This window comes from Gasterosteus aculeatus, chromosome 7, assembly GCF_964276395.1.
Source record: "Gasterosteus aculeatus chromosome 7, fGasAcu3.hap1.1, whole genome shotgun sequence".
Classification (NCBI taxonomy): domain Eukaryota; kingdom Metazoa; phylum Chordata; class Actinopteri; order Perciformes; family Gasterosteidae; genus Gasterosteus; species Gasterosteus aculeatus.
In genome coordinates, this window is record NC_135694.1 from 21383556 (window position 1) to 21408024 (window position 24469).

General features: G+C 44.4%; 1 protein-coding gene across 5 annotated transcripts; it reads left to right on the forward strand.

Annotated features, from left to right (window-relative positions):
• nyap1 (neuronal tyrosine phosphorylated phosphoinositide-3-kinase adaptor 1) lies at positions 1-24452 on the forward strand. 5 transcript variants are annotated; one of them, XM_040180480.2, is made up of 8 exons: positions 1-661; positions 13500-13745; positions 16987-17046; positions 17629-17990; positions 18078-19835; positions 19923-20165; positions 21114-21220; positions 21805-24452. In XM_040180480.2, the coding sequence occupies exons 2-8, from the start codon at positions 13558-13560 to the stop codon at positions 22234-22236; spliced, it is 3150 nt and encodes a 1049-aa protein (XP_040036414.2). In that variant the 5' UTR covers positions 1-661; positions 13500-13557; the 3' UTR covers positions 22237-24452. The 5 variants fall into 5 exon arrangements, with proteins under 5 accessions (XP_040036414.2, XP_040036415.2, XP_077961245.1 ...); XM_040180481.2 differs by having other exon boundaries at positions 21114-21160; XM_078105119.1 differs by having other exon boundaries at positions 21117-21220.
• Positions 24453-24469: the final 17 nt, after the last annotated feature.

The window sequence follows — 24469 nt, forward strand, 5'->3', positions numbered from 1 at the left end:
GGGACGTACTGTGTGAATATGAATACGGATGCAGACACAGAGAGGATGCTGCCCGGCGCGTGAACCGACACCGCGCGCTGATCTCTGCGCATTTGTGGTTTGACGGTTTTTTTTTGTTTCTTTGTTTTTGTTTTGTTTTTCTCCTTCCTTTTTTTTAGTTTTTTTCAGCGCACGCCTTGAACCGAAAGCATGTTGTTTTTGCGGAGGTCACGCTGGATCCCGCGTTGAGGCGCACCGGGGGATGGCGCGTGTCACCTGCGCGTTTGCAGAGGATCCTTTTGTAACGTCGCATCGCCTCGCACCATGGATCTCCACCCGGTTCCCCCCCGAGCCTCGCGGGAAGCGGAGGCTCCAGCGCGCTGTTTGCCACCAAAAAATGGAAGATCTTTCACGTCAGGAGAAGGCGTCAGTTCGATGATGCGCGTCTGAATAACTGATTTCTCCTTTCCACGTCAATTGACACATCTGGGAAAGGCTTCCTTTCCCCCCCCTCTTCCCTTTCCTCCCCTCCCGTCTACCAAGACAGCTGTGCCATCAACAACCGGCGTGGTGGTGGTGGTGTTGTTGTTTGTCTGATTGTGTTTTTTTTACGAGCACGGGGCAACTGGATATCGGCACGGCCTGCCTCTGCGCCAGCCACGGGCTGCACCCCGCCACCGAGGTACGTATCACACCTTTCGTCGACATGGAGGTTTTTGCTCCGTAAATCGCCGCAACGTTTGCTCGCAGCGCGCGCGGCGGCGGCGGCGGCGCGCGGCCAGCTGTCACCGGCGGGACGCGCCGTCTGCCTTATTAGCAGCGGGGAATAGGATGCCGTGTTGCGGAAGGGGGGACGCGCGCCCCCCTCGCCTCCCCCACCCACCCCTCCCGCGGTGGCACTTCGCTGGGTGAATTTCAACAAACACCAAGGTTGACAGCGAGCCGCTGCGTGCTCACGAGCCGAATGGTTCAACCTTGAAAAGGCTCCCCAAGCCCACGAGGAGGGTGGATGTAAGGCCGCGTTTTAGCCCACGACCACCACCACCCCCACCAAAGAATATACATACAGAAGAGATGAGAAGATGTGGCGAGACCTCCGCGCGACGTGTACCCCACGACCCTTAACTTCACTCGTGAAAAGACCATACAAATATTTCACCAAAAAAAAAACACCTCCGTGAGCCGATGCGTGCGCGCCGTTATCCGTCAAACACAGCAGAGCCTCATTCGGCCGCGATGGAAGACATCTGAATAATGTTTATATATAATAATGAATGTGTTACGGATGATAAGGCGCATAGCACTGCGATGTGCGTGTATGTGTGTGTGTGCGCGTGTGCGTGTCTACGCGCGCGCAGCCAGGTGAGGATGTGTCGGCGCGTCTTTCAGGTGCGGGAGATCTGGCGTCTGGATGACGGGAGCCAAGATCGCAACACATGTGGTCTTAAAAGACGACAAGAACCCATCAAACGATAAAGGAAAAAACTGTTGCAGTATCCGAACTAAGAGCCTCGTGGTCCGACAGGGTCGAGGGGTCGTCAATTAAACGTGAAAATAAGTCAACACTGCCCCCCCCCCCCCCCCCCCCCCTTTTTCCCCCGGGCGTGACTGCCACTGAAAACCTGCGTTTTTATTCTTCTTCTCCCCTTAGAGAAATGCCAGTAAACTGTATTTTTTGGCATTCTACTATGAAAACGTTTATTATTATTTCTCTACCTGGCTGGTTGTAATGCCTCTTCCAATGAATAAGAGAGAGTTCTTGACATGAAATTTCATATATTTTATTGATATTTTACTTTGAAAATCATGTCAGTTACTATAGGATGTCTTGGAAACTACAAAAAGATTCTTAAACCAAGTCCAACTGAATATTCCCAACATAAATAAATGATGAGTATGATGTTTTGTCGTAAGGGAGGATGCTCCAGCATGTTGGATACTTCCGCACCTGCCTGACATTGAACTGAAATATAGAATTCAGTCCTGCTTGACCTTGGAGCCAAATGGCTTAAAGCTTTTCTTAAAGGCTCGCAGATACACATCAACAGAATTGCACATGTGACTGTCCCCCGTGCTGTTTGGTTTGTGCGCTCCGGTACAAACAGAGGAGAGCAGGGATGTTTCTGAGCAGCTGTGTATTCGGGGTCAGTGAGTGCAGGCAGTGAGCCACACACACTGTGCAGTGTGTCTTGAATGCAGAGAGAAAACCCCAGCCCGCTAACTGTCGTTGCTCGCTCGATGATTCCTGGTTATCACCAGAAATGTGATTGTAAGAAACAACTTTTATGTGGAAATTTCTTTAGAAACCCTCAAATTTTGCAGAGGCATATTTATAGAAATAATAAAAACTGTGTTTGCGATAAAAGGATTCTGGCTACATTTGAGCTTTACTTTGTAAAGTGGATGATTCAGTTGCTTTCACTGGCAGTGCACATCATTCCGAATTCCAAAAAACATGAGTAATTCAGTTTGGAGTTGATCACATAAATATACTGGACGTAGGGAAGGAAGGCCCACACGGGGCAGGGAGGAAAGGGACTGACGGGAAGCAAGGGACTGATGGACAAGCGACACAGGTGTCAGATGCTGACATTTTAAACCCATCTCTCGAGTCGGGTGGACGCCCCTGTCTGCGTGAGCGGTTATGGATTTGGTTTTTATTGTTGTATTCTTGGAGCAGCCAAACAGATTGTTTTGCTACTGCTTGAACCGTAATAGCTCAATAGATTGGTAAAAGTAATTGTTTCTTTCTGAAGGGGGGAGCAGGTTTTCTTCCACGTCTTCATTCTCTCGGCTCTTTCAAAGGGAGATCAGAAATGAACGAGAAAGATTAGCATTACAGCACGTGATCGCTGTGAGTGACCGCTATCAGTGGAAAAGTGAAGGATTTATAAGCTGTGCCTCCGGCTTTGTGCGTATGAAGTTTTCCGTGATCTCAATGGAGACCTTTCAGGTTATTCGGTCTGAGAAGTTATTAACTTTGTTTGCTATGAGATTACTTTAAATCCCAAAGGCGGTTAATGCCCCTAGTGGTTTTGTTTATCCCATCACTCTGCCTCACTTGCCCTGTGTACTTTCATGCTGAGTAAATAACAGTCCAGTAAATGTGATTGAATACTCCATTGGAGCAGAAAGGATTAGTCAATTAATTGAATTGTTTATTGACGATAAAAAGACGTTAGTTAAGGTAACTCTGGTTGTGCCTGGCACATTCTTCTCAATTCTTCAATCGTTGTACCTCCATATGTCTTTTTACATGTCCGCTCAGAGATGATGGGAACTGTTACGATGAGACTCTGGGATTCTGTGTGAATTTTGTGTTGATTTTTTTACGTGTGTTTGTGAAAGTCGGCTTCTATCTAATAATTTCAATGTATTCTGGTTGACTGCTATGAAATGTTTTTTTTTTTTCAATCAGCAGCCGAGTCAATCTATTGACAAAGTGCAAGACTTCCTTGATTGGGGTTTTATATTACTATTGAATTTCCATGTATACAAAACATATACATCTCCTAATTAGAAAAGTTGATTACAAAGCTGTAGTGCACTTTAATTTCTCAAAGCTTAGAATATCGCATTCAAAGGTGGAAAAGTGTCAAAATGGTGCTGAGAAAGCTGCAAGGGCCAAGTTGCAAAAGACTGAAATGTAACCCAGCAATTATCTCCTATGCAGTCACATTCAGACTGGCTCCTACACTTCCCATCATGCACCGCAAACCGCATCTCTCTGTTGGATGCGCCTCTTTCGGTAAACCACACGCTCACAGGTTGTAACACGGGCTGTGTGTCATGGATTTTTGCCAGATTAAGTTTAGGTAACCCGGGGAACATCAGTCTGACATCATCAGCTCCTCAAAAGATACCTGTTTTCACAAAATGAAAAATGTTGGATTACCACCTTAATCCTCAACCGTCACAAATGGAGGTCAGAATGATTTAATTACATAAACTACCTTTTTGTATTGGATATTAACGAGATGTTGTCGCAATGGTATTAGTACCGCTGTTTCTTCTTTGATCAAATCAACTTTTTCCTGCACTTTAGTCACAGTATTGAGTTATGAATAAAAATGCAAATGTAAAGGTTAGTGGCTCTCAGCACTGCCCTGGGTACAAATCCTGCCCCGGACATTGTTAGATGTCATCCAGCTTTGTCTTCTGTCTCTCCCGGCCTCGTTACTCAAATAGGCTGTCCAGTAAAAACATAATCGAATCATTAGTCCTTTTCAGCTGCATCTTCCCCGCTCAGCTCCTACTCTCTCTAGACGCATATCATGGAGGCATACACATTGGCTGCACTCCTTCGGAAAATCGTTATCATTTCTTTGTTTCATAGACTTCTATTTTTTTGTGGGATGCACTGGATACAGAGGCTGGAGAAAAATGATCGTGGATAGACATCCACAGCACCCTCTACAAATGGCCGCTGACCTCTCGCTGCTTAATGTGGGGCGGATGTTGTCGGCTCGCTATAAATTCCTACATGCGTGTCCCTTGTCTGTCCCTTGTCTGAGCGGATGTCTGCCATGTCAGCATCTTACGGCATCCTTTTGTCGCTGCAATGTGTTGTCAAGAGAAATAGTGCGTTGCAATGATTTCCTTGAGGCAAATCAGATTTGTTAATTTTCGCTCTGTTTTCCTGTCATTAAACCTTTTAAAGACATTTGCATGGTGCCGCACAAAATAAATAGTTACTCCTCTTTCCAGATAAATCACCTATTTATCTGTATCTTCCACATGGGTACAATAAGTATTTGGGACAGAAAGCAATTCATTTAATATATGTTTGTGGGCCATTTGTAGTATTATTATTTTTTTAATCAAGGACCATTTCAACATCATTATGTGAAACAGTAATTGGAAAGTTCTAGAATTACTAGCTGAGCATGGTGGCCCTATTTTTAATTATACATGGTTCCACAAACACAGCAGGTCCAAAGTGGTTTCTTGTGTATAAATGTCCCTTTTCTTATTAATATGCTGCATTTATGCCAAAGACCTTCAAAAGACCTTGTATATCGTTCACCTAATCATTAGAAGTCAGTTCCACGTAATCCTTCTGGCCGACATGCGTAGCAAACTGTGAAAATGTATGTTTCACAAACATGACGTGTCATTGCAAACACGGATGTGAAACTGAGGAGCATGATGATGGAAGTAACATCTGATGTCCAATGTAGTCTGTCCATCCCGGGAGAGGGATCCACCGTTCTCACTCAGGTTTCTTCCCCATTGAAGGTTTTCTTTTTCCTGTGCCGATGTGAGGGTTTCGGGACAGAGGATGTAGCTTGTGTACGGACTGTAAAGCCCTCTCAGGCAAATTAGTAATTTGCGATTTTGGGCTATACAAGATAAACTGAATTGAATTAAATTGAATTGCACAGCAGCAATTCATTGTTACACTCGTAAAGGTCACTGACAAAAACTCAGGCTTTCAACAACCAAGTGTAAAATAGGTGAGCATACACAGGGACTTCAGAAATGCAAATCTGATTGCAGGGCGGCTTAAGTATGTGTCGTAAATGTCAGAGCAATCTTCATTTTTACTGAAAAGAATCCCAGCTGATAGGTGGCAGCAGTCTTCCATCTGCATAGCATACGTCACGTATATTCACGTATATCATATTTTTATTGCATTTTTGAAAATTAAAAGCTCTGTAATGGGTTCTAGGAAGGTGAAATTTGAAAGATTTGTTTCAAAATGGTCGTTTTACTACACAATTACAGACAAATTACCATTGCTATTTCAGAGCATTGCACCAACAACACTGGTGCATCAAAAACAGCAAGACTGTCAGTGCAGCAAACAGTAGGAATGAGTAATAATTGCTTGTGAGACCCTGAGCTGAAAACCTGCCAATCAACCAGCCTGTACATTTCTACTACTTTCCTTCTTTTTAGCATTTAAGTACAGACCCTCAAAATGCTCTCAGACATGTCTGACTTACTGATTCTCAACAACTCTTAAAAAGGGATTTTATTCATATGTAAAAGAGGAAAAGAAAAACCTCCAGAGATGGCAGCTTGTATGCTTTACCAGCGACTAGTCTAAATTTCCCTTCTTTCTAAAAACAGGTGCATCCAAATGTATTCTTCTGAGTTACTGTCATGTTGGCGAACACGGTGGGGTGCAAACAACTGGGCCACAAGAGACATTATTTGTATGTTATGAGATGAATGAGTGGGAGAGCTGTTTGTGTGGGCGTGTGTGTGTGTGTATATGTATGTATGTGTGTATGTATGTGTGTGTGTGCCCCACCTACGCCATGACTCGCTTATCGGGGGATTGTGAGCACGAGGAGTGGGATGATTCAAAATGTTTTGAAGACCACTTGTGGCCTAAACCTGGCTTTTGCTGATCACACCAACGCTGCGGCTCCATCTCTCGCTCAGAGGACAGGCGGCTAAGCAGAGTCATTATAATCAACACAACTTATTGGGCCACGTCCGGTGTCATTTAATTCAATCTTTCTTTCCAGCATTTGATTTTTAGATAGCAATTAAGCCAAGAATGCTTGTCCAGTTTGCATTACTTAGCATCTCTTTAAATAATGCTTCGCAAACAAGACTTAAGTGAGGCAATTAACAACGTAAGATCAGAGATACGACAGAAGCACACTACAATCTGCTCGGAGCAGTGATGTCCAGCTGATTCCTTTTTGGATTTGGGCGAGAGGGCTTTGCTTAATTGTTGCTGAATAGTGCATGAGGTTTGTCGTGTTGGGGAAGGTACAGCCTGAAGGGCCATCGTGTTTTGAGCCGCTTTCTTTTATTTTATCGGTGAATCAAATCATAAAAACCCCCTCAGATTTGGTTCAAGCAGGTTTGGTTTTGTCTCGGAGAGATCATCCATGTTGACACTTCTTACTTTCTTAATAGATGAGAATTGATGAGCATTGGGAGAACATACTGTGCGTATTTTATATTTTTGATACATATATATATAAATATGTGTATAAAACCCTTTCAAACGAACAAAAAAAACGGAGGCAGGCAATGTTACTGGGTAATCCACATTGAAAATATGTCAGGCCTTGGTGAGAGAGGGATGCCGGCTCATTGAAGCGTGTGCAGCTGCAGAGTGGAGCAGCTCCCCTCATGCACGAGCGCGAGCATGGAGGGTTTTTCTTCAGTTCTCACTCTTTTCCCTGCAGCGCTATACCTCACAGTCCGGGTTTGAGCAGCCAAATATAAAGAGCAAACAAAATAGAGAGAATTTTTCTTTGTATATGATGTCACTCTCTGTTTTTCTGTAATGAGATGGACAAGGGAGTTTAGACTGCACACTGCTGGGAAAGGTCTCTGAAGGAACCCAGTAGAAAAACACAGTGATTTTGCCACACCGGGTACAGTGACGGTGCTCCTGCTGCACGCACCCTCAGCGTAGCTTTCTCCTCATTTCAGCAATCTTGGTTCCTTCTTTGTATTTCCCTCCTCATTGGCGCTTCTTTTTCCCCCCACAATGCCCCACAAGGCTTTCCGTTGTGTAAGCCGTGTTCATGTATGCTAAGTACAGTGGGTCACCTTGGTTACTGCAGATTCTAGAAAAAAACTGAGGTGGGAAATGGGAATCGGCATGTCATTCACTGACTGTCTCTTTTTACCAGAGATGTTGAGTAATGCGTTCCTTTAATTCCTTTAATTTTGATTTCAGTTGTTAGCAGATTGCACTCTGGAAACTGCAGCTTTTCACACTTTTAACTGTAAAGGATCCACACTGTACATACAGTATTTTTCCTTACTTACACACAATACTTGATTAATTGTAGTCAGGAAAGGTGCAAGGTTTACACGGAGCATCTCCGCAGGTTTGTTGTGGCTCAAGGCTGTGGATCTTGGTAGCACAGGGTGAGGGAGAACAAGGAAAAGCTCTTTGTCGGGTATTTTTGGTTGCGGTTCATGAAAATTTTAACGCTCGCTCAAGTTGTACAACGTTAATGTGGTGGAATTCAATGAGTGGGAAGCGTTTTGGGCATGTATATTTAATACAAGTCCCACCCCAAAAATAGTGTAACATGCCGTTAAGGTTCTATTTATCCCACTCGGCCTTACTTAGAAGAAGAAAACAAAATACTGAGGATATTTATTTTTTTATTTCATGACCAAAACATCAGAACGAGGTCAAGCAATTTAGCAAAATTCCTCTACGCCTCGCATTTGCCTTCCATTCCTGCCCTGGAGAGATACATCATCCTCTACATCCTCCTCCTCCTCCTCCTCCTCCTCCTCCTCCTCCTCCTCTTCCTCCTCTTACTGTCCGTTCTCAGATAGGCATCAGCCAGAGGCATGTCCCTGCACAATGCAATATTGTAGAGCGTTCAGCACACAACAGCAGTACTTTAAGAGGAGAAGACAAGTTGAGGCAATGGCAAAGCTGTAAAGAGCCCCATATAACCCGAGGATGAAGAAAATGACTCCTGGTTTAGTGATGCACAATGAGGGAATTATTTAAATAATCAAATGTTCTTTCTTTCACTTTGTGACTCCTGAGCACATGAGAATATCCAGAATATATTTTGAGTAGATTGGAGGAGCAACCCAGAGCAGACAAAGGTGAGGAAAGGAAAACGAGAAATAAGGCTCTTGTGGTAACAATTACAAACAGAAATACATCAAGCGGGTTCTCAGGTGACCGTTTTGTTGTTCGGGAGGGCGAGATTGATTTGGTCGTAGCCCGTGTGCGAAAACTCACAAAGCAGTAGACGTTGCTCAAAAAGGTTTCGTCAATCTGGCAGAGCTTTCCCAGGATTTCGGTTTTAAGGCTAAGACGTCTCAATGTCTGCATGTTCCATGAGGCTGTCGGAGGATTGCAACATCCTGTGTGCCCGACAGCATCGCCCTCCAACCACTCACCTGCTCTTTGGGAGGAGGTACACGTGCAAAGGTATCATTTATTGTTATTTGCATGGCCAGACTCAGCATGTGGACAGGCAAAATAAAAGAGTTATTGATCAAACATAGTGTTTGTAATAAACGCGAATACAACTGAGAATTTAGAAGAAAGTTGTTTGGTTGAATGCGCCAAATTGATTTAAAACATTTTTGACATGAACAATTTGTGTTTAAAAACCTGTATTGTGGATTGCGTCACCTTACCATCACGGGGGAACTCTCCACTACAGAGAAGATGACGTTGTAAAAGGATCGAGCGTGTCAGTAGTCCAGCGTTGAGATGGGGTCCCTGTCGACTGTTGTCAATATTGTGAAACAGAAGGAATTATCTGCAATAACATTTTAAGGACATTATCTGTCTTTGCAAGCTCGGCTTACAAATCATCTGACCATTTGATGTTTGTACCTTGTCAGCACAAGATGACTTTTAGGAATATGTACCGGTCTTTGTCACCCTGTCGGAGAGGAATGGTTAGATATTTTTGTGATACACGCTCATAACCTTTCTTGCAGATAGTTAGATTTCATAATCAATTCACAAGTAGGTGCAGTAAATATGATGCCAGAGCCTGCAGCCTCTTATCTAGGCCGGCTCAGTCAAGAGGTATCTTAGTCACAGCCCAGGTTGCAAACATCACTTTTCCCTGGAACTCATAAACGTAGTTATTATATGTTAGTTATTAATTACATTTAATGCATATGTATCATCAGCACGGCCAGGGTACCATTATCCACAATCACAGTCCCCACCAAAGATGTGCATATAAAAGCTTGAAATAGATCAGCTGTGCGTTTGAATGTGAAAAAGTAAAGGCCAACCAGATGTTGGTAAGAAGGAAGGAAATGAATCCCCTGCGGACCTTATTTCCCCGGCCCTGTTTAGTATGTATCTTCTGAAAGCTGTTTTAGCTTTGCCGACCGTTAAATGGTAATAAAATTACGGCTCATATGAATGTTTGATAGAGGAAAATAAATATTACACAGAATTGGCCCTGCTAATATTTTAACAACTGGATTATGTACTCACTTAGCCCGCGTTTCGTTCAGACTCTCCACCAGCACAGGTGGAAGTGTTCGACATAAAAAACGTGAACGTTCGTCTGTATATTACTTTTTTGAGGGGAACCAGGTTTGATTTCATGGGGCTCCTGTTTCAGTATTAGTCTTAGTTCATTTTCCAAGCTCACATTAATGTCTCTTTCACTTCAAGGCCCTCTTTACCGCTGTGATAAGCAATGAAACATTACTGTGCTGCCAAGATATATACCTGATTTTTATTCTTAATAACCTGGTTCCCATACCCACACTTTCAAGAGGAGTTATTTAACTGACAAAAGAGTGTAATGAATTTTAAAGCAATCAATGAAAATAGCAGGTTATTGTGTGTGTTTGTCAGATTGTGTTTTGCTTCTTGTGCCTGAAGAGCAGCGTGAGAGTGTGCAGCGCGTAGCTCGGTTAGTCAGGTTGCAGCAAGGTTGTATGGTTGCTATTGGAAACAGATGCTTTCGCCATTCGAGATACACGAAATCTGGATCAGGTACGAATGAACCCGCAGTGAAGTTTAACCCTGGGACCATCACGTATGACTGCTGACGTCCGTCTTTGTTGCATATTCAGTGGTTAAGGAAGAGATGCATGGCTGACAGTGTTGCTAGGAGACCACACACAGCGATGAGTGTGAGAGGCTTGATTTCACCTCCCTCCCCCATTCTTGTAGTCTGGCTGCCTTTCACTGTTTTTCTATCTTCTCTTCTTCGCCTCCATTTGCTTATTCCCAATCAACCGATCCTCATTGTCTCCTTCCATCAGCCTGTCTGGAGTTTTACGTTTTTCTGTCTAATCATATTTATCTTTAGCGCAGTTGATCCCTCTGCGACTCTCCATTTATTGGCTTGCCCATTTTTCACGTTCTCCCTCCCGTCTCTCCCTCCCGCTGCCTCTACTCCCTCCTCCTCTCTTGCTGCTCATTCTTCTCTTGAACGTTTCGCTCCTGCTTCCTCTCTGCCTCCCTCGTCCTCTCTCTCGGGTTGTTTCTCCGGCGGGACTGCAGCATTGTGTCTGGCTGAAGTGCGGCTGTGTATATGGATGCGCAGATATAACGGGAAACATATGTACCACATCTTGTGTTTTAGTAAGTACAGATCTCACGTAAATGATGGTTGTACACATTTCTGCACAAACAAAAAAACCTACTGATTTCTCCCTTACTTACCGTCACATATTCAGTTACAAAGTTATTTTGTCCTTGGAGTTCAGCCTCCAAGCGAAGCATTCCTAGTCGGCCTAGGACTCTGAATTCTATAATAAACAAGATGTTCTGTACTATCTGCCCTCTATTCAAGCAGCTTTGCAGACGGAAGTATATGTTATCAAAGATTTGTTTGCCCTCATAAATGGTGGCAGGTTGTTGTTTGCAAAATATCTGGCTTTAAAACCACTCTGTCTGTGGATTTCTGTAAAATAAAAAGAGGATTATGTCCTCCAAAGTGATTAAATGTGTATTTTGAATATGCTTCGTAGAAATATTGCCCTTTTACGTGAAGGCCAGGCCGTGCCGGGGCTGTGATGTGTCCCTCCACCCTGCAGTGTTACTGTCTCGCTCCCAGTGAGGTGCAGCAACACTACAGGGCCACTTGCTGAGGTGGATGCTGGAGGGCAGAGGGTTACAGCAAACTGAATACAGCTCCAAAAATATTTCAGATATAGACAAAACCTTAATGTTTCTATCTGATTTTGACACCCAGAGGCTTCAAATGTTTTGCACTTTCCAATTTTCTGTTGATAATAATCAGAATTCCTTGTCATCTGTAACTCACACTCAGCTGCTTAGCATTTGCAATTACGGCGTCACACTAACCCTGTGCGTGCAGACTCATTCAGCATGTATGGCAGATTTGAGTGACTGTGATCTGGTTGCTTACGTACATGAATGAGTATTCTGCAGCGTTGCATGCAGATCTACTGAATCTTGGTTCCATTTGCCTTCTGGATCCAATGAGAGGAATCCAAGCGACTCTTGACCCTGCAGATGCTCCTTAGACAACTTGCCAAATGCTCTGAATTTACTAGGTATTTAAAGTGACCTCTGCGATTGACCCCAGGCCACCTATGTGATTGCACTGCGTATTGTGTTAGTCTGTTAGAGAGCCTTATTAGAAAAACCTGTGTGCAGTCGTAGGATAAAGTCTAAGTTCTCAAGCTTCTTTTTAGTTCCGCTAGGTGCACACTAACCTTTGGCATGTACCGCAGCACTTGCAGGGCTGCCCTCTCAGCTGCCAGATCCTCGAAAACCCCAAATCGAAAGCCCAACCTACAGTCGCAGCTCCTTAACCTAATTAGCATTGAGTCAGCAAGCATGGCAGCGGCAGCAGTCGGGGTCCTGGTGAGGGCTGTGTGATACAAGAATAGCAGTAGCCACGCTGACACACTGGATGACACACTGGGCCCGTGACAAAGGAATCACACACAGCTACGCGGCTCAACATGCCGTCTGGACCAGATGACGGTTCCTGATGCTCTCGCTGTATTTAGTTTTGTGTCTTTATAGGGGGGAATTGTTGAGATATTGTTCGTACAGTGAAGATGTTGTGCAGTTGGTGACGATTGCAGTTGAAGTCGTTCTAAATATGTACAGAACAGGAAAGTATAAATGTGTTTTTTTTACTTTTCTTCCTTTACATGCCAAACTGGATTCACTTTTGTTGTAATATGTTTAGAATACACAATTGTAATTTCAAAAGAATCCGGTAAAGAACATAATTTGGTTCATAATATGTAACTGTTTGTTTTGTGAGACCGAAAACTTCAGGCAATCAGGCAATGCGTTATTAAAATAAATAAAAACTATTTTGGAAACACAATAAATGAAGCTTAACTTAATGAATCAAGTGACTTGAACAGCGTTGCTGGTGCACAATACCAACTCAAGCAAACCGATGCCAGAAGCATCACTGATAATGCCGTCCACCACTAAAAGAAGCAGCCAAACTCTGTAGACAATTATGATGGAAAAACCCTGAAAACATGCGTCAGCTGACCACTGCGCTTTTCTTAGCCAATTGCGTTGCGCACTCCTATTCTCCAACGTGAAAACACCATTGGGCCCTCCGATATCTGCCCCACAACAGGCCTGTCTTCTCTCGGGGTGAGCGTGAGTAGGAAGCTGTGCATGCGCCACATATGACAAACCCCATTACTGTCTGGCTAGCAGACAGGCTTAGCTAGGCCATCCCGGGGCCTGCAGCCAGAGAGGCTCCGCAGCTGAGTTACCATGCTTACTCAAATATTCATAACTGGATAATAAAAGTATAAATAGTTTTCATGTGATACACTAGGGGTTGGTGTAAACAAAATTGCGACCTCCATTATCATGCATCACTGTGTCTCTGCTCTGAAGGCTGCCACTTGGAGTAATGGGCCGGATGGTTTGCCGTGACACGGCGAGCATGACCAGCTATGACTTCCCTAAAGTTCCGCCTCCAATTTGGGTTGGATTATTTGGGTTGCATTGTGCGTAACCGCTGTCAATCTTGTCAGTGTGCAAGTAGGCCGTGACGCAATGAAACATGTTTTAATAATTAATGAGCTCAAACGTTGCGCTTGTTTCCTCCTTGTTTCTCCTTGTTTAGGTCAATCGGAGGAGGCCGTTTACCGTACGTGCTGCTCTCCCGTGTCTTCCTCTATACCATGAGCTCTGGCTCTGCCCAGGATGTGGCAGTCGAGCATTTCCTGCGTGACATAGAGAGGCGCAGCAAGCGGCTGCACTGCGCTGTGATAGGCTGCGAGGAGGAGCGACCCCGCAGCGACATGAATCTGCTGTACCGCAAGAGCCGTTTGGACTGGAGGCAGAGGGACCAAGAGGGAAGTAAAAAGAGGTGAGAGGGTGAGCTCACGGGAGCTTTGCATATATGGGATTACATAAGGGTTCAGTTTAGTTTGGATATAAACCTCTTAGCCAGCAGGAGCGAGTTTAGTTTCAGAATCTTAATTCCAAGCTCAGTTCATTAAGTCACAGGGGTTTGCCTGAAAAGTCCTGGACAAATTTGCACGGCAAAACTTCATAATGAACTTAGTGTTCTTTAAATGAGTTAAACTACTATAATGTCATCGGAAATGGCACAGGGTAAAAAGGGGGCTCAGCCGATGAGAGGGGAGAGGGAGCATCCAGGACATTTTGACACATTTCGTTTAGAAGCGCCGCACGCCTCTTTCTGACTCACAGCAATAATTGGAGACCCTCGTGTTGGCAGCAGAGATCAACGCCATGGCAGCATCAGGCCAGTGCAGGTGTAGGGAGGCAAGCAGGACAGCGGGACATGATGAGCGATGAAAGCAGAGCCAAGCTTTGCCCGAGCAGCCGAGGTGAGGAGCAGGACATGACTAGTGATGATTACGAACAGGGCAGGGTCAGGGGGGTGGAAACCACACAGGGAGCGGAGGACGAAAGCCGAATGGACTGCAGAGCTGATGGGAGTGAGGGGGGGGTTACAGGAAAAAGTATGGAGGGCACTGGAAGACAGTTTGTGATCTCAGGGCCCACTGGAGCAAAATCACATTTTACGAAACAAACAAAGCTGTGGAGAAAGTGAGTTGTAAATAGGTGAGTTTCAGTATGATTTATAAAAAAAAAATCATATGGCGCTAATACAGGCCGACAGCTGAGGTTTTATTTATTCTTGCACAAAATAATGAGACCAGCGTGATGGACAGTTATGTGTGTACATCAGATATACGGACAGCTGAAAAAAGGCCCAAAGTTATGACTCCAGTTGTCTATATAACATGTCTTAATGGAAATAGATAAAGCTTAATGTTTTGTTATTTTTTGTTTGAGACAAAAGTATGATTTTAAACAGAGACAATTGAACAATTGAAATCTCAATTTGGATATATATATATATATATATATATATATATATTTTTTTTTTTCTCAGTTCTATCAACTCATCGACCTGAATCTTAATCTATCTACGATATATTGAGATAAACAGAGTCTGTTATGTCCCTTTTATAGATACATCGAACTCAGAAATAGAGGCCTTTGTTATGTATTACATCTTAAGCCCGTTGTTCAAAGCACATTCAGTCCTTTAAAAACACCTTGTGAATGATTCTGGCTCATTCAGTTTTGTTATGAATACAATCTGTTTCAACTGTCATGGCAACCAAATGGGAATGTATTCCTTATTCTGTCAGCGTGTCCCCATGAACCAAAAAAACTGCTTTTGTCACATGAATAAAGCACTTGAAAGTTAAAGTCAAGTTCTAAGAAGTCTGGAGTTTCAGGCAGACAAACAAGCATTTATTTTTGAAAATCATCCAGAAGTGTTTTTCTGTGTGTTATTCATTGTGAACATGCAGTGAAAAGATGAATGGAAAAAGTATTTTAGTTTTGTTGCTATAGGGGCACCTACTGAGGCGCCTGTGTGTGTGTATCACAGGACTACAATCATACTCTTATATAGACCATCTTGTGCTTTATTCCTTTGAGTTAAGCCAAAAGGAAGTCTCACTTTCTATGTAATCTTAAGAAATCATATTAGTTCAAAACCTAGAGACAAGCCGTAAATTAAGGCAATCCATTTAAGTGTCGAGCTTTGTGTCAAATATGTCAGTAAGGCTCAAAAGAATGAGGACGGCTACACACTCAGTGTCAGCTGCTTAACCTTAACCCGTCAGAAACTTTAACGAGACACAATTTAACTGCTCTGATTTGCCCTCCAACCAGATTGGATATTCTCAAAGATGATTTCTTTTCTTTTTTTAAAGATAATCTCATTCAGCTGTTTAAACATAACCCATTCTTAAACTCTGCTCCAAAAAGGTAAATTAGAAACAGGACAGTAGCAGCTAGGGGCAGAATGATCTCAACTAGGATTTCTCCAGCAGAAGCTTCATCACCACAGTATTAAAAGCTTTTGGGAATATCCCACACATTCAAGGGTCTGTCCAAAGATAAATCTGCCAAAGGTGTCTTTCAAAAGGCAACAGATGATGAACATTGGCATTGTTTCTCCTCGGTAAACTGTTTAGTAGAAACAATTTGGAAATGCCTCATATGAATGCAGACGTAAACATTGCCAATTTGGACATTGAGGAAAGTGAGACAGAAGAAGATATATGATTTGGTACAGATTAAGCTCTATTTATGATTTAAAAAGCAGATCAAACCAGTGATTAACAAAAGATTATACACTGTCCTGAATTGTCAAGGCTCAATGCATTGTGTTGTACACATATTCAGTTAAAAAAAATGCACGGGATCCAAAAACATTGTTCTTAAGAGCTAAATGTTTGGCCTTGGTTTAAAGAGCGTGTCTTCTGCTCTATGTATGAGAACAAAAAACAGAAGGAGCTGCTCAACCTCTGCTCTGGGCTAATTCTGGCTGTGTAGTATCTGTGCCGATTGTGAGGTGTGACACGTAAATCTCCACAGGCCTTGCAGGGCACAAACATACTCGCACGGACGCAAGCACACTTTGTTGCCCCACGAAGCACACACGGGCACCATTTTCAGCATTGCACGTGCACTGCCTCGCACGGATATTTGAGGTGGGAGCAAACAGGAGCCTCGGTGTTCTCGCTGGTGAGCAGCCTCCGTTCTGCTTCTGCTGCTTTCAATGTTGACGCCGAATTGTAAGCTCCAATTGTATTCTCCTGTGCTTCACTGCCTCAAAGGGATGGCAACAGATCTAAAAGAGAGAGCTGCGTGACCCATAGTCATGTGTCGCCGTTATGTACCATAATGAATCACTTAGACACTGAATAATTGTGCATTTGAGCTGTTTAATTCCACACTCAGGAACAATATTTATCAAAGCCTCAAATGTATACACACAGATGTGGTATTCCAGATGTTCTCCCCGTGGCTGAGATCTGATCAACACAAACCCTGAATAAGAATCAGCCTGATTTAGCTGTGATTTCTGTTTTTCCTCCTTGTTATGTTACTTCCACCATGTGCAAAGGCTTTCTGTCCTCTCCTGTAACATTTTGTGTAAGTACAGTAGGTACAGTCTTGTTAATAAAGACGACGTTTCACTGCATGACTTCAGCAACTTGGCACAATTGGTTCATAGTTGATGATAAGCTTTTGTGTTATTTTGTTTTTTTCAGAGGGACAAAAATAAAGGATAACAACAAGTATCTGGATTCTCTGGTGGCAATGGAAAAAAGGTACATTATACATTTTATATTCAATAAAAGTGTTCCACAACTTTGCCAAGGTAGAGTAAAGAGTAAAGTAAAGGATGCAATTCCACCTTTTCAGTTAAAAGCAGCATTATTTTGTCCGATTTCTCTCTTTGTCAGTTTCATTGCACAGGACCTCATTTCAAACAAACTAACAAATACACATGTACACTCACAACTGTTCCCATGGAAACGGGCCGGCTGAGGATATAAAGAAATAGGGAGTTCCAGGAGGGTAGTTTCTACTTTGGGTACTATGTTTTTGACGGGGGAAATTGATTTCCTAATTGAATGTGTTTGAGAAGGAAGCAGCTGGAGAGGAATTCAGATGATAGATATGTGAATGCGAAAGATGGAGGAGCCTCCAGGGCTTTCTCTTTGCAGTGGAAACCCTGCAGGCATTTCTTTATTGTAAAGGCAATCTTTGAAGACCAAAGAGAGAGTGAGGAAAGAGGGAGGTCAGTATAAAGGCTGGTACATGAATGTTTTTGCACTTAACTATGATTTCCCCGCGCTTCAATATTTTCTCCTATCCACTTTTTCCCCAACCTCATTTCCAAACTGCAGCTCGAATCAGAACGACTCCTCAGCCACTGTTGGCAAAGTTAGAGACTTAGCTTCTTTCCGCAGGCACTTCCGGATGGGTTTCATGACCATGCCGGCCTCCCAGGACCTGTCTCCTCACTCTTGTGCCTCCGCCATGGCGCCGCGCTCGCAGTCCTGCCACGCTGTAGGTGCTGGGGATACAAGTCTGGAAAATGGAGATTACCCCGACGCCCAATCCCAACACTGTGGCCGCTGCCCGCCGACCAAACCCAAGCGTCACCCCAGCACTCGCCTCAGCTCTTCTGACGGCAGAGGACTCCTTGACATGCCGCCGCTTCTCGCGTCCTCTCACTCACAGACCAAACACTCGGAGAAGAAAAACGGTAAGCAGTGTGTTTTCAGTTGCATTTTTTCCCATTGAAAAACATCTTCTTTTTTTTTTTCAGTCATCATTTCAATTTCTCCTACAGCCATGAAGAAGTCGGACTCCGGAGAGATCGGAGGAAAGAAGGTGCCTCCTTTGAAGCCCAAGAGGAGTCCCAGCACCCAGCTTACCTTTGATTCCCTCCCTCCACGCGTGCCTCATTCTGCCACACCCTTGCCTTTCCAGGCAGCAGACTCTCAGATTCAGAAAAGGGACGGGGAGGACGAGCCGGTCTATATAGAGATGGTGGGCCAAGTGTTCACTAGAGAGAGCCAGACAGCCACCCCCCACCCTGTCACACCGGTGGCTACCACGCCCGACTCTGACTCAGACCAGAGTGAAGCCATCTATGAGGAGATGAAATACCCACAGCAAGAGAACAGAGAGTCCCAGAGACACCTCCCTCACAAACATGAGAAACTGAAAACCTCCAAACACTTCCATGTCACCCCCTCCTCCTCGAGCAGCTCCTCCTCTCTGCCGCGGCCCTCCTCTTCCTCTCCTTCCTACTCCAAATCCAAAGCCACCGTGTCAATATCCCATTCGTCTCCTCTGCCTTCATCTGCGTCCTCTACCCCCGTTCTCCAGGTCCTCTCCACCAGTCCGCACACTCCACGAGCTCCTACTCCATACCTGCTGCAAGGGACTAAATCCGAGTCCGAGTCCAACACCAAGATCCCGGCCCCTTTCCCCAATCTTCTACAACACCGGCCCCCGCTGCTCGCCTTCCCACAGCCGGCAGCCGCCTCCAGCGGGGTCGGGGTGCAAAACAAGTCTGCGTCTGCTAAAATGGGAACTCAGACATCGAGCGTGACAACTCAAGCCAGCACCTCCTCCTCAACTTGTTCCAACGTTCCCTCGTCGCTGTCGGGCTCCAAGGAGTCAGGAGGAAGTTCGTCCCAGCAGGACAAAAACAGCAGGGACGCCCAGTGGGGCCCCGCTCCCGGACTGAGGGCCAGGAGCCACTCCACACCTTTGCCGCCTTCCTCCAAATCCACCTCCCCTTTCTCCCATCACCACCACCACCACCCGCACCACCGGCCCTCGCACTACCACCACTATCGCAAGCCAGAGAGAGGGGACTCTCCTGCTCCCCTAAAGAGCAGTTCTCAGAACCAGGCTACCGTCCAGACCCAAACCTCAAGTACAGGCAGGGAGGGCAAGTCTGTGAGCTTCCTCTTGAAGTCCGACAAAGGAGAGAGGGATAAGGACAGAGACAAGGACAGGGACAGGGACCGAGACAAAGATAGGGACCGGGACAGAGATAGGGATAGGGGTAGAGACAGGGACAGGGAGAAAGACAGGGACAGAGATAGGGACAAGGACAGGGAAAGGGACAGAGAAAGGGATCGGGACAGGGACGGAGGGCCGTACTCCTTACAGTTGGATCACGCCCCCTCCACGTCCAAAAGCAGCACCAGCTCTACCCCTACGCCATTATCCTCATCCCAGCGTCCTCACTCGCGCCCCCACCTCCGCTCTCACACTCCTCACGGCCTGCCGGCGTACAAGCCGCCCTCCTCTGACAGCCCCCTGTTGTGGACCTACCCCTCTGGGGGCTTCCGGAGGCCTCCGGCTTACGAGAGCCTGCGGGGAAGCTCTCAGACGCCGTCCCTGCAACAGCCTTCAAGTCTTACTGGGGTAGGCGAGGGTTCAATCAAGAGCAACGGAGGGTCTTCGTCCCTCCATTCTAAAGTTGGCTTCATGCCCTGGGACGACTGTGCCAGCTTAGCTGCAGATGAGGGATCGTACTGGCCTATGCAGAGGAAATTGTCCTTCAGCCATGGGAGCAGAGAGACAGAGAGTAAGTCAGAAATGCCTTTGAACACAAAACGTTGATCCTTTTGAAGGAATTTTTAAACGGTCATTCTGTTTCCCCTCCACGTCTCAGAGGACGAAGGTCGTGCGTGGAACGGCAGCGCCGATGCCCTACTAAGGGTGGACAAGGAGGACCTTGGAATGGGGTCCCGTGGAGGCCACTCCGGCATACCGGTCCACTTCAGCAGTGCCACCAGCAGGGCGCTCGGGCTCAGTGAGTCCGTGGCTGGCGTAGACAGCAGCCCGGGTTTCAGAGCCCTGCCCAGAGTTGGTCTGCCGCTTCCCTGCCAGACTTTCCCTGCCTGTCGCAACGGAGGTGAGTAAACACTTGGTGTTCATAATCGTTTAGTCATAGCCTCAAGCCACAACATGTTATTTAGAATGAAACTAGCTGCGGATGTGCGTGGGGATTCCTCTGGTGGCTCTGCTGTGGTATAGCCACACTTAAACTGGAAATAATCGGAGACTTCTTCCGCTCCTCTCCTTTGACTGTCACAGAAAGCTAACGGCTCTGCCCACGTTGCATCGTCTTGCACTGAAGTCAGCCTTGAAGCGCTGGCTGTCTGTAGCGATTTCTTTTCATCAGCACTCAAGGCCTTTCCCTAGAAACAAAGACATGCACCTTGAGAATCGTTGCAATACTTACTTTGAAGCAGAGCCAATAAAATAAATGTTCCAGAAAATTTCAGCACGCACATACATGACTGTTGGTTACAATCGACATTGTGTCAAACAATAATCTATAAGGTAATTAATGAATGGATGTTGACGTGCCATGAACAGATAACATCGTATTGCAGATTCAGAGAGAGAGACAGTGCGTACTCCACCAACGCCGTCTGCAATCACAGTTTCACATATTATATATACATTTAATGCTGAACTTGTTTTTTCGAAAATTGAATCAAGATCATATTTCATATTAATAATGGTTAAATAGTGGAAATTACACATTAGGATCACTACCAAAATGTAATTCTGTGTTCTTGTTACATTAAATTGAATGGAAATCTCAGGTATTCAGCTGAGAATTGAACATTGACAGAGTGATGCAGGAACAAATGTCTGCGTGAATGTCCTCCATTGTTTATCAGTATAAGAATAGCTGTCTTATAGTTTTAAATATCTGGAGCACACAATGAACAAAAGCTCTGTCTGATTTAGCGTGAGCGCAGTTCAACATTCACAGTGCTTTGTGATAATGAAAAGTTCTATCCCTGTGTTCTCACTACGGGAAAACATTGTAAATTGTGTTTCTTTACAGAAGTGGGGCGGCTGGGCCGCTCCTCCTCTGCTGCTGGAGTGAGACAGGTGGGTGGAGGAGACGTCCAGAGACAGAGCAGCCTCCCAGTGCGAGAAGCCCTGAATCAGGTTAATATATAGCACCCAGCCGTATAACTTTAGACTCTTATTAACTTTGTTCACCATAAATTTGTAATTAATGGGTCTAATTATTACCCCCTTCCTGCTGGAGACAGTGCTTCTACAGATCTATTTATAGCTGGTAGATATGCCCACTGAACAGAATAAGCCTCTGGCCTAACTTAAAGGAATGACTGAGAGCTGCAAAGGTGTGTTACGTAGGCTGATTCGTAATTAGAAAATGTGAGGATAAGAGAAAATGCTGTCCTGTGTGTTGGAGTGATGAGCTGCAGTCTTCTAGCAGCACATTTTGCCCAGATTCCAGCTGCATAGCAAGTGCTGACGCAGTTTGAGTGTGCTGCAGCGCCTGTCTTCATGCGGCTGGTTGACCCTCCCTCCGCCCGTAATAGATGAAGCAGCGCTGCATCCTCGTGGCTTCCAGAGAAACTGCACCTTTATTCTACACGTGCTAGAATTGGTTGCAATGCAGACATCACTGCAGTAAAAATGCAGGTTACATAGAAATGAAAATACTAAAACATGAAAAAGGAAATACTGTATTAATTCATTTATGTTTTTTCCGTTGCGTTCAGCTGCATGGTCTGGCCCAGCCTCAAGTGCCCTGCAGCCCCAGCAGTCCCAGTGTGTCTCGGCAGCAGCAGCAGCTTCAGCTCCACCAGCAGCAGCTGCAGTTAAAGCAGCAGCTCCAGCAGCTTCAGCAACAGCACCACCTGCAGTTGCAGTTCCAGCAGCTCGCCCAGCTGGCGCAGGGACAGCCTCCTGTCAGCGGGGGCACCACCCTGTCCGCAACGCAGAGCCAGAGAGACGGTAAGCTGCTGGAAGTCATCGAGCGTAAACGCTGCCTGTGCAAAGAGATCAAGGCCCACAGGCGCCCCGACAAAAGCCTGTGCAAGCAGGACAGCATGCCCATCCTCCCCAGCTGGAGACGGACGCCTGAGCCTCGTAAGACTGGCACGCCGCCCTGCCAGAGGCCGCAGGCCGTCGTGTGGGACACAGCTATCTGAGGTGGGAAGGCAGGACTGAGGAGAGAGGAGATGGATTGAAGATGGTCGAACAATTTGATGAGAGAGAAGAGTAAAAGGGGGTTAGTAACTGCTCTCATCGTGTGAGAAGCTGATCGGAGGACATTAATTGAGGTTATTGGGAACTCTGAACTCATTTGGTAAAAAAATAAATGAATAATAAACGCAAAAAAGACTGTTAAAAGAGGTGAAAAAAGGACATAATACAATAAGACTAAATGGATCTCTTACCCGGGTGATTTCTACTTGCTCTGTACTATGTCCTTCTCAATGTGTTCTAATTGCCAATGATTTGTCTTGCCACGAAACACCAGTATTGCCACAAAATGAAGATGCCGTCATAAAAACGGGTGGGACGTTTTTTGTCAAATTGATATTGCCAAATTTCCTCATGACTACTTGAGATAAGGGATCATATATTTTCTCCAAAAAAAAAGGTTGTCCAACTTAGCATAGAAACTACTTTACAGATGAGAAGAGACGTTGACTCGTTGAAAAGTTATTGAAGTGTTTCTTGAAATCGTGAATGCTTATGAAATGTCTTGGTATCAATAGATTGTCATTGTGGATGCAAATAATCATCACTGAGGAGTAAAAGCTACCTACTGTATCTGTTTGCATATTTGTAATGTAAATCTATTTACTTTCTCAACGTTTCTGCAATTTTATAGCAATATGCTCCGGGCGCTGGAGCAACATAATTAAAAACTTGTGTCAACTAGCCTAACATACATATCCAAGACTTGAACAAGTCATATTTACTGTGTCAGTCTCTGCATGTCATAATAGACATACAGCATTGTAAAATAATATGTGTAGAGATGATCATGTCAGACTTTTACATACAGCAGATCTTCACTATGATAACACGTGGTTGTGTAAAACGTCGAATGCATCACTTGGGGGAATATCGTTTAGAAAAGGTGGTGCAGTCTGGCCCAATATAGACCTAGATCGATGGTACAAAACTTCATCACACATGCTTATCCACAGTTGCATATTAGTGATCGTTCCACCACACAGAAAAACAAGCACTGACACACATCAACACAGACTGTATAATATGGTGCAACTGATGAGACTGTGAGTATTGATCACCTCAAACAGAATGCTGGAACAATCTGCACAAACATGGTATACGCTTAGGAGAAATTAAACCCTAATGTACTGTAAATAGATATGTACAACTGTATTGAAAATGTAGCAATTATTTCCATTTTCATACTAATCAATACATATTATGTAGCATATACTGTATAAACATAACTTTGTTCACTTGTTTTTTCTAAAAGAATTAAGTACTTTATCTGCTGCAGCCAGTCCATGCATTACTTATAGTTCGACTAATAAACAGTAAGCCCGCTAAAGAAAGGAATGGTCCAACAGTTGTTCATTTAAATGTATGCAAGACTCCCTTTAAGCTGTGCCATTGTTTTATTTATACCCCTTTTTTCTACACTCATTTTTATTTGTGTACAGATTTCAACAGCTCGTTGTCTTGACATTTTGAATACTTTGCTGCTATCTTGAACTACTGGTGTTGTTCATTCAACCACACCGTGTTACCATGACAAACATTATTAATATAGTGGTTATTGTTACATATTTGTTTTATTTCTGAAAGCCACGTGAAATGAAGTTTGTACCTTGAAGAGTGCGCCCTTCTGTAATAGTATTAAGACACTTGAATGTCTCTTGGTTGTTGTCGTTTTATGATAGTTAGCACCAAGCTGTACAGTACACCCAGTGAAAAGAAGACCTATCTAAATGTTTGAGAGTCACTGATTGGCCTTTTGTTTTAATTCCCACCTGCTCGTGTTTTAGGGTCCAGGTATTTCATGCTTACTGAGTCCATTTTCAAACAAACACAGGTCAGGGAGAAGGAAAATGTGCAATGCATGCAGAGATTTCTTACACTAAAAATGTCCCAATGATACTGAGTAATGATACCCAATTCCAAGTCAATCACCTAACTATGATTCCTTTTCACAGACTGATATGGAACCCTAGGTATCATTTCCAAAGTAGTTTACAGAAACTGTTGGTTTTGTGTGTCTTCTAAAACAGTGGCCATTATATCAGCGCCATACTATATTGATATGGTAAGATACGGTGTACCTTGGAAATCACTGTAGTGCTATATTTGCATTGATATATTGTCATTAAAAATAAATTTTATATAATGAACTTTACACAACCAACAGGATTTGTGCAC